The following is an 11,122-nucleotide window of genomic DNA, read 5'->3' as shown; positions in this document are numbered from 1 at the left end:
GAGGCGATCTGTAGGAGAACTTTGCATATCTGAGACATTCTCTATTAAAAGAGGCACCAGCCCAGCATTCAGAGCCTTCTTCTGGCCACACAGAGAGAGGCACTGTTGGAAGCAGCGGTAGAAATCCAGAGGCAGGAGAGGAAAGTTGTTAAGCTGAAGCCACACGGCAACAGGTATTATATGATAGAGCAGAGAGTAGAAAGAATAAAAAGTGGGAGCAGAGAGAGTCCAAAAGATAAATAAAATGGGATGAGCCATTAGGAGAGGAAACAGCAGACATTTTTCTTTTCTGAAATGACAGCTACTAGAGATGCTATTAGGATCCTAGAATGTTGGTTATTTTCTGACTGATGCAGGGGGGAAAGAGGTAGCTTTCTTTCCTCTCTTAGGTTCATGACTGAGGCCCATAAAGCAAAAGACTGATGAACAAAAAAAAAAAAAAAAAAAAACAACAACAACAACAACAAAAAACAACAAAAAAAGAAAAACATACAAATTAGTTTAATATGACAGCATATATGACCCAGGAGCTTTTTCAAGGAAATGAAGATCCAAAGAAACAGAGAGTGTACATTTTTATGCTTCTGTATGATGAGGAGTGGGTGGTCATGGAGAACTAAGAGAGGGTACAGGGTCATGATAATGCACTGGGGGAACTTGGCAAGGCCCGTGTGCTCAGATTCTTCCTGGCCTCTCCGTATCTTTGGCTCTTTTCTCCTGGGTGTAAGAGGGTACCTCTCATATGATGTTTTCATGCCCTGCTTCAAGGGAAGATCAGAGATTTTCTGAAAGGCTTCAGAGAAAATGGGCAGAGTGGTTGTGAGGAAGTCAGAGAGACCTTTGGCTTCTTGCCGTTTTCTTAAATTCAATATGCCATTTTTTGGGGGGCGTAGTATGTTCTGAACCTCATCAATGACACCAGGAGCCTTCCAGTTCCAGGAGGCCTGGATAAGTCTTTAGACACAGAGATTCCAAAGTTTACTCCCTTTGCTGTGTAGGTCCTTACAAACAGATGACATTCCTGGGCAGACCAGGCACACCTCTACTCCTGGTTATATGACAGTGTGGTCCTTCCTCTTGTATCCCCTGCCTGGTTTATCTTTCTTTTTTTTTTATCTCTACCTCATATTGTCACCTAAGAGCCAGCCAGCAGAAAGTGCTGGGTGCGTGGAGCCTGCAAGGGCTCAGGCTCATGGTCCAGAGCACCAAACTACAACTGAAGGAAGAGACTGAGTCCTTCTGGATGAGCTTGGAAAGATGAGGGCAAGCCACAGGTAGTCCCCAACTTAGATGGTTTAATGTATGATGGTTCAGCTTGATGATGGTACAAACATGGTGTCTATCCAGTAGAAACCAAGCTTTGGGTTTGCTTTTCTGGGGCTGGGGGTGCATGGAATGCTCCTCTGTCCTGATGCTGGGTGGTGACAGTGAGCTGCAGCTCCCAGTCAGCCCAGCAACCACAGGTGGGGACCGACAACTCTCCAGTGTACACAGTATGTTTAATCAGGTCATAACCCCATCGTAAGTGGAGCAGCATCTGTCTGCACAGCTTCAATTTTAGAATAATCAGGGATAGATTTATGGGTTCTAAGGTCATAGTTGCAATTCTAGCATGAATTGCTGCCTTCCCCTTCAGGGGAGTTCAAGTTCTTGTGACTAGCTCAGTGGTTCCCGGCATAGCACCTGGGAAACTTTAAACAGAACAGAATTAGGAGACCGCTGTCTCAGATCAGTTAAATCTGATGCACCAGGTCTGAGCCCAAGCATAAGTGTTTTTAAAATGCTTTCTGTGACGCCAAGCCTGGTGGCGCTCACTTGTAATCCCAGCACGTGGGAGACTGAGACAGGAGGATCACACAGGTTCAAAGCCAGCCTCAGCTACTTAGTGAGACCCTGTTTCCAAATAAAGTACAAAATAGGTCTGGAAGTATAGCCCGGAGGTAAAAAAAAAAAAGCCCCTGGGTTCCACCCTCAGTACCACCAAAAAAAAAAAAAAAAAAGCTTTCTTTGTGATTGGTAGGTGCAACCAGGCTTGACAATGGTTTCAGTCAGGATTCTCACTGCTATGACCCCAAATCCCCTGTTTTAGGTGCTGGGACTGCAGAGCTTAATAAGAGAGGTGGCAGTTAACATCTGGGCCTGTATTTGCATAGCCTACCTCACTTACTTCCTCCAATCCCAGCCTCATTGGAAATTATCTTTATTTAAAAATGTGACATTTTGTATATCATGAGTGTTTTTCACTAATTTGGAATTTCTTAGATGTTGCATTAAAATCTTATTTGTAATCCCAGTGCTTGGGAGGTGGAGACAGAAGGATTGCAGGTTTGAGGCCAGCCATAGCAAATTAGTGAAGCTCTGTTTCAAAGTAAAACATAAAAGGACTGGGAGTATAGGTCAGAGGTAGAATGCTCCTGGGTTCAATCCCCAGTATGACACACATACCTTATTTTGGTTACAGAACTTTTAGCTTCCCTTAAATCTTGTACTTGAGATGAACACCTTACTTTCTGTGCCTGAAACCCAGCTCTGGTTTCAAAATAAACTTGTGAAAAATAAATAAATACCTGCTAATACTTACATAATTTTTTTGTGGGTTTGGTGATGGAATTCAGGGGCATTTGATCTCTGAACTACACCCCCTGCCCTATATTTTATTCTTTATTTTGAAACAGAGTCTCACTAAGTTACAGAGGGCCTCACTAAGTAGCTGAGGCTGTCCGCTCAGGTCTCAGCCTCCCACATGCTGGGATTACAAGCGTGTGCCACCATGCCCGGCTTTAAATAATTTATTAAATATATTTCTAATGTGTACTGCATGCACTAGGTTAGGAAACAGGAAATGTGCTAGGAAGTGACTAGGTGTGTAATGTGAATGGTCAGGAAATATATATATCTAACAGGATACTAGTTCATCCCAGAGCTGCATGTCATGAAGGAATCAGACAGGGGACGGTTTAGAGAAAAGCGTGGAGAAAGTCTTTGATGTGGAAATGTACCCCAAAATTTCAAAGAACACAAAAAAGCCTATTAAGGTTTAAATGTCAAGGATTTGACAGGTAGCATTCAATTTGGAAAGAGTTGTCTGAAAGCATTCAAATCTTAGGGCTTTCTAAACTCAGTAAGGAATTTGACTTTTTGCCAAGTACACGGGAAGGATTTGGATTTTAAGCAGAATACCACAGTCTGATTGACCTTGAAAAAAATTTTTCAGTACTTGTCATTGAACCCAGGCCATGATACATGCTAGGCAAGTGCTCTACCGTTAAGATATATCCCTACCCCTTTTCTAAATTGTAGAGACAGAGTCCCTCTAAATTGCCCAGGCTGGCCTCCAAATTGGGATCCTCCTGCCTCAGGCTCCCAGGTTGCTGGATTACAGGCATGTGCCACCATGCCTAACTCTGATCTTTTAAACAATTCTCTTTAGCTGTTAAGAATGGATAACAGTCATGGGTAACGAAAAGGGTAGAATCAGGAAGCTCTCTCAGAATTCCTAGTGAAAGAAGATGGTGTCATGGACTAGGGTAATTGTAGTGGAGACAGAGAAAGGGCAGCCGGTCCCAGAAATACTTTAGAAATTTTTTATTGGAGTTACGGAAGATGAGAAAAATAAAAGGGTGATTTCAAGTGTCTTAACTTGAGCAACCTGGTACATGGTGGTGCTATTTGCGGAAATAGAAGAGTGGAAAACACTAGGTTGAGGAGTATGCGATGAAATTTCCAACGTTGTGTTTATTGGGTCTGAGATACTGTTTGGAAACCTGTTGAGGGAGCAATTAATTAAAGGACAGGAAGGAGGGAGAGTGCTAAAGACAATTGTGGGTGTCACCCATACCTTGACAGAAATTCCAGCAGGTAATGTATAGAATAACCTATGGAGAGCACACAGAGGAGAAGGCAGGGCCTGGGGGTGTGGTCTTGGGAGCAGCTGTTGAAATAGGAGAAGGGATGAAGGGGGTGGGAGAGAAGTATGGTGACCTTGAAAACAAAAGAGTGTGTCTCTTTAAGAATGGGCTGAAGTCAGGTGTGATGGCGCATGCCTGTAATCCCAGTACTTGGGAGGCTGAAACAGGAGGATTGCAGGGTCAAAGCCAGCCTCAGCAATATAGTGAGATGCTCTTTCAAAATAACTAACTAAATATGAAAGGGGGGCATTCGGGGTTAGAATGCCGCTAGGTTCATCTACAGTGCCAAAGGGGGAATAAAGTTCATCTTTATTCCATAGGGGGCATAAAGTCTTTAACCCAAAGACTAGGGAGGCTGAGTCAAGAGGATTGCAAGTTCTAGGCCCACCTGGGCAATTCAGTGAGAGCCTGTCTCAAAAGAGAGAGAGAGAGACAGAGACAGAGAGAGACAAAGACACAGAGAGAGACAGAGACAGACAGACAGACTGGGGATGTAGCTCAATGGTTCAATCCCCAATACGGGAGGAGGGGCTGGTGGGAAGGAATGTGAAAAATTGTATTGAGAGCAACAAAGAGGTGGGGGGGGGAAATAACCAAGTAGACCAGTACTGGCAAGCAGGAGGTCATTGATGATTTGTTAGACGCGATCTTCTTTGATGTGAAGGGTAGAGAATGGGGAAAGTGAGTTTGTCTAGACAGTTTATAATTACTGCCATTTAACGAATGAATTAGCCCAGGCTTTGAGTGTATTAACTATCTCATCCAAAGTCAAAGCCTGGCTCTCAGGTCTTGGAGCGCAGGAAATGTTTTTTTTTATAGGGAGGTGCTGCCGTGTAAGATATTTAAACAGCTCCCCTCCAAACTGTAAAGCCTTCGACTTAACTAGTCCTTCCACGATGCCACTTTGAATGTAAAACTAAAACAACAGGAACAAAAAGACGCGGCGGGGGATGGAAACAAGCCGCAGCGCTTCGGGTTCAGGCAGCCCGAGCCGGGCGCTTTACTGCGACTGCGCAAGCCGGCGTGGGCAGGGCGAGCGCGGGCGTGGGCGTGGCGAACGCGGGACGTGGGCGTGGCGAGCGAGCGCGTCGGGGGCGTGGCGAGCGCGGGCTGGCGCGGAGTGGGCGTGGCTGGCGGGCGCGCGCGGCGGGGGCGGAACGCGGAAGGCGCGGGGCTGAGGGCCGCGGCGCAGGGCGCGGGCCGCGCGGGGGGCGGGGCCGGCCGCGGGAGTGCGAGGCGCGGGCTGACAGGGGCGGCGGCGGCCCGGGCGGAGGAGACGCGGCGGCGATGCTGGAGACCCTACGCGAGCGGCTGCTGAGCGTGCAGCAGGATTTCACCTCCGGGTGGGTATGCGGTAGGCGACGGAAGGGACCCGGGGCCGGCGGAGGAGCGGGGCTGCAGCCGGGGATGGCCTCCCCGCCCCGCCCCGCGGGAGAGTCACGAACTTCCCGGCGTCCCGGGGTGCCCAGTAACTTCGGTCCCCGGGCTGGGTCTGACCCGGGCAGCGGGGATGCGCAGGATCCCTCCCCGGCTCTCCACTCGCGCTGCATTGTGTGACCCCGGCCCTCCAGAGCACCTGCACACCCGGGCCCACCTGGGCTGGGCCGCCGCCCCCTCTCCAGGCCCGGCCGTCCGGACCAGTGTCCGCCCCCTGGCCGGCTGGCCCAGCCCTTGGCAAGGCTGGCCGCCTCTTCTAGCCTTCTCTCTCTCTCTACCTTTGCCCTGGGTTGGACGCCTCGGTGGAGGAACTGGAAGAGAAACAACGCGACTATGGCGATAGTGTTACTACCCAGTAGTTAAGAGCACAGACCCCCAGCTTCCCAAACTTTGCTTAGACTAAGCACCTGGGCATGTTTTGCAAACCCCATGCCCAAGTTGCACGGGATACCAATTAAACCAGATTGTCCACGATGGCGTTGTTGTTACAGATCTCCAAGTGATTCCAGTGGGCAGCAAAGTTTGGGAACTCGATTGGGCCCCTGGCTTCCTGCCTAGCTACCCATCCAGGCTCTACCACTTAACCAAACCAAACGTGGTTCTGCAATTACTCAGACCGCCTTGCCCCATGTACAGCCTCGGCCACTGTGAAATGGGAATTATTGAGAGAATTAGCGAATGAACCTGTAAAACAGCACTATGCCACTACTGTTGTTAGTGCTTGTCATTTTAATTTTTTTCATTACTTTAGTAAAAGTGTCACCTTTATGAAGGATCTGTCACCTATGCCTTACAAATCTTTTTGGAGAATGCTCTAAATGTAAGATAAACTCAATCATACTGTTTTAAATTCTTCATTGGAAAGATGGTATAGCAGCTACCATAATAAAGTTTTTTTTTTTTTTTTTTAAACTGGGAATTGAACCTTTAGGGACCTAGGAACAGTCCACCTCCGAGCTTCACCCAAGCCCTTTTTATTTTTTTATTTTGAAGTAGGGTCTCAGTAGGTTGTTGAGAGTTTCACAGTGTTGCTGAGGATGTTCTCGAACCTGAGATCCTCCTGTCTCCGCCATCCAAGTACTGGGATTACAAGTGTGCACCGCATGCCTGACTATAAGACATTTTATTTATTTATTTATTTATTTATTTATTTATTTATTTATTTTTGGCGGTACTGGGGATGGAACCCAGGGGCATTCTATCGCCAAGCTACACCCCAAGCCCTATTTTTTATTCTTTATTTTGAAACAGGGCCTTACTGAGTTTCAAAGGGCCTAAGTATCTGGGACTGTTCTTGAACCATGATCCTCCTGTCTCAACCTCCCAAATGCTGGGATTATAAGCGTGTGCCACCACACCTGGCTCTAGGGCATTTTTTATATTTTAGTTTGCTTTTAAGAATATTAATGATGAATGCCCAGGAAATCGTTCATTGGTAGGTGTTCTTGTATGCTTGTGACTGTCCCTCCATATTCTCTGAAATAGAGTGATTGCCGAGCATATGCAAGGCCCTGGATTTGATCCACAGTACTACAATAACAATAGTAATAATAATAAAATAAAAACAGATTTTCCAAAAACATTAGACATCACTTGCTCAGCTTTTCTGATGTCACTTTGTGTAAATCTATTTCTAATCTTTGTGGCTAATTTTCATAATCTTAGATTGAGAGGTAAATATAATCTGGAATAATAAGTCTCTTACCTAGATTAGATTACATTTTTCATCAGCTAAACATCTATGAAGGATGATTATACCCTCTCATCTGTCCCTGGATGACACAAATATCACTTACTTTGTTGTTTAAATTGAAATAAAGCTTTTCAAGAATTAAAAAAAATAGTGTAAATTTAAAAATTGTTGGTATGATGTTGCAGTGCTTTATGGCATAAAAGTGGCCATAGGTAAATCTAGGTGGGTATGCTCCTGATATCATTGCTTTTGAGGGATTCTTTGGTGGAGCCAGGAACTGTGGTACACACCTGTAATCCCAGTACTTGGGAGGCCTATACAGGAAAGTCACAGGTTAAAGACCAGCAACTTAGTGAGAACTTCGGTCACTTAGACCCTGTTTCAAAATAAAAAGAAAAGGGGCTGGGAGTGTAGCTTGGAGGTAGAATGTCCCTGGGTTCAGAAGGAAGGAAGGAAAGAATTCCTTGGTGACCTCATAGCCCCTCTTTTGGTAATCGCTATAACTTTCTAGGTTATATGGCTACCTCCAGACCTAGTCTTGCTTCTGAGCTTTGCTTAGGTTTCTTGCTTAGGAATGTGGACGCGACTTCCCCAGGCTCAAACCATCCTGGGAGACCTGGATAACCCTGAAATTGTCGAGTTTAGCTAAGGGGATCTCATTAGAACTCCTCGGATACTCACTTCTTGAAAGTGCCATAGTCTGGGGCCAGTTTAGAGTTAGATATCCTCAGAGGGCTTTGTTCCACGTGGCTCTTTTCTTGGTTTCTCTTACTCAGCTGACAGTCACTGGACTGTCAGTGTAAGCCGTTAGTCTGTAATACCGCAGGGAGAAAGCTTATCTCCGAGTGATGTCTGTCTGCTAGTTGACCCACAGCTCTAAACTTTGATGCTCACTTTCTTCCCATCCCCAATGTCCTGTGCAGTTTTTACTAAGGAAGAAAACCCCACTTAGTCTATCTGTGATCACTTTGGGATCAGCCTATTTAATGTATTTGGATATTTTTGCCTTGATGAGAAAAGATGAACTTGAAGACAGTAATAATGTATATTGTATGGAGACACAGAAGAATTGGATTTAAAGATGAAAGATGTGGCAGGTGCCTCCCCAAGCTTATCACAGTTAACTTGGTATTCCTGCAGGGCCCTTGGTTGTGGAGAAGTGTTTAGCAGTCCGAGTAGCTGCCTTTTAAAGTAATTTTAAACATCCAGTGTTCAAGACACCCCAGGCAATCAGTAGGTAACCTCGTGATTTTCTGGGCTCCTTCAGCTACTCAGAGCAACATCCTCTCCTCAGCTTTTCTGCTCATTTCACTTTCTGAAAATTCACATTTCTGGGGCTTAATTCTAGGAAAATTTACTTTTTTTTTTTTTTTTTAGTGAACTAGGACTATTCTTTATCAGCTTCGTAAAAGAATGTCACATTAGTGGTTAAAGTATGTTCAGTGGACACAATGAATTTCAAAATTTCATCCAGACTTAGATAAAATGCAACTTAGGATTCATAAAGAGCAGAGTAGAGATGACTGAGAATCTAGGGGGACCCAAGGTTGTCCATGGGTTTGTAGCCTTCCCCACCTTCCATCTCCCCTCTGCTGAGAATTGAACCCAGGCCCTTGGGCATGCTGGGCAGTACACTCTACTACTGGGCTGCAACCTTGTGGCATTTTTAAACGAATAGTAACAATTATATGGACACCGAGGTAAACCTTGAACTTAATTAAATCCTGTGCTTTCTGCCTTCAGTAGATGGTGCACCAGCCCAAAGGCTTTGGTTCTGGGCCTCACAGAGATCTTTCCCCTCACTTTGTGAGTCCTCATTTAATTTAATTTAGAATTTTTGGGACCTTTTGAGGGTTCACAGAGGACATCCTTTTTTAGTGATTGGCTTGTACTCTGAGGGAAACTTGGGTGTATAGAAGCACATACTCCAAATCTATATTTGGTCTTTAATTTTTACCTTTTGAGCAGTTAGGACCAAAGGCCCCAGGACTGAGGTATTCAGGCGTGTAAAGAGATTTTGCAAATCTCTTCAGAGAACTGAAAATCAGATTTATTGAAGGATTACAGCTGCCTGTCACAGGATGGTGTTTCCTGTTTGTAATGTTCTAGGTTCCTGTGATTAGGAATAAAAAATTACTTGTTGCAACTAGACAGTGGGTGTTTCCCCTTCAATGCCAGCACTACCCCTGACATCTACCCCGGCCCGGTATCCTCATTCTCTCTCCTCTGTCTCTGTAAAAACCTACACAAAGAAGAAAATCTAGTAATCTAACTGTGTGGTCAAAGGCTGAGTTTTTGCCTGCAGTGTTGAGTTTTCCAGGATTTCTCTTTTAACAAGGCTAATAAAACCTCACTCTTCAACTCTATTTAATAAATACCTATAGAGTTCCTGCTAAGATTAGGCATACTATCCTGTGCCAGACCCTAGATTAGGCACTCAAAGCATCCTTTTTCATTGAAGCTTTAAAAAAGGTTTGAGAGACCATATGCTCAGTTTTGCTTGGACTTTATTAAGCAGTATCTGGATACTGGACTAGATCCTGGGGCTACAAAGTTGACAGAGAGTTTCTGCCCTTGGATGCCCTATACTCTTGGTAACATAAAGCAAAAGAAAAGCTTGTGTGCTGAAAATATAAGCTGTGTGGCATTTGAACTTAGAAAAGAGTCTACTTTGATTTGGATGTGTTTATAGAAGGCTTCAAGTGGCTTCTTGAAGAATGAAGAGGGCCTGATAAATTTGGGTAAGGGCATTTCAGCTGGAAAGGAAGTTCATTGCCTGGTAGTAGAGTATTTCGTTTGTGCTAGATGCTGGGACTATGGCAGAGAACAACCAGACAGCAGGGAAGGTCCCTACTCTCATTCCAGCAGCAGGAGGCAGAGTGTCTAGAAGCTTATAGAAACTGTGGCTGAAACAGGTGGAGGGGGAGAGGTCTCTATGTACTTCTGGAAAAATATTTTTTTATTTCTGGAAAAGTAATTTGGAAAGCACTGTGATAAGACGGGGCGTGGGGAACAGGGCCGGGTGAGAGACGATGAGGTAGTGTTGGTAGGAATTAAGAAGAGGGAAGGAATGTGGCACACGGGGGTTGAATTTGTCAACAGCGAAGTGGGAGACGAAAAAGGGTGCAGAAATGAATGTTGACTTTGGAGTGAAGTGATGGCATATACCAACATAAAAGAATAAAGGAGCAGTTGACAGCGAATTTGTCGTGAAGTTGAAGCTTGACGTCGAAATAGTAGCTGGAAATTGAAGACACCCTCAGGACGCGGGTGGGAACTGAAGTTCTCTTTTCTGAGTCTGTGCAGCTCTCATGTGAATTTTTCAGGTTTTGGAGCTTAGGAGTCATTTTCACTTTCGAGTGTGATTATGCTTTTGCTTTTTCCTTGATCTTGTTAGAAAAAGAGCAAGAAAGAGAGAATTGACAAATACTACTGTGAAAATAGGGTAGATTAGATTTGTAAATGGAATTTCAAGTTAAAATGTGGTTCAAAGGAATTGAGTTTCATAACAAGATATGTTAATAGGTTTTTGTGGTGTCTTAAAGCAGCTGTCTTCCCTTTTCCTAATAGCCAATGATGTAGGTGAGTTGGAAACTGAGGTGCAGATAAAGAAAGTGCTGCCTAGTTCACCCGTGCAGCTGGGTCAGGGAGCACATCTCCACAGCCGCTCAGTGCTCCAGGTAATCATTCTGAACATCCACTCCTTAAAGTTTTTACCTAAGCAGTTTTGGGACTCACCGTCATTTCTTAGAGGCCTCCATTTTAGTATTTTCTTCAAAGATTGAAGAAGTAAATAGTCTGGTTTCAAATTAAGTCTTTGGAGCCATCCAAAAATAAGATTATTGAACCATTCTGATAAATTTGAGGTTTAGTGCTTTGAACGTGAAAGTGTGTATTAGCTGTCATTAGTAGAAAATGGTTGTCAGGTGGCTCACTTAGGATATACATCAATGTGCTTACATAGCAGCAGTTGTGTCTCCCTGGGGTGTGTGGTATTAGGAAGAAGAGTGAGGGTGAGAATGGGCCAGGGAAAGCCTTTTACCAAAACTGGTGCATTGACAGCCTCTACCTATTTCACCCTGGC

General features: G+C 44.8%; 1 protein-coding gene across 1 annotated transcript in view; it reads left to right on the top strand.

Annotated features, from left to right (window-relative positions):
* Nucleotides 1–5,195: 5,195 nt before the first annotated feature.
* The window catches only part of DTNBP1 (dystrobrevin binding protein 1), a gene marked incomplete at both ends in the record, with an annotated part of 121,662 nt that continues 115,735 nt past the window's right edge, over nucleotides 5,196–11,122 (top strand). Inside the window, one exon of the mRNA XM_080710283.1 lies at nucleotides 5,196–5,251. Within this exon, the coding sequence (XP_080566409.1) occupies nucleotides 5,196–5,251 (56 nt within the window). The remainder of the gene's footprint in view (nucleotides 5,252–11,122) is intronic.

Source organism: Muscardinus avellanarius (genome assembly GCF_963383645.1).
Source record: "Muscardinus avellanarius genome assembly, chromosome: 14".
Classification (NCBI taxonomy): Eukaryota; Metazoa; Chordata; class Mammalia; order Rodentia; family Gliridae; genus Muscardinus; species Muscardinus avellanarius.
The sequence above is the reverse complement of the archived record's forward strand: the minus strand, read 5'-3'. Positions and strand labels throughout refer to the sequence as shown.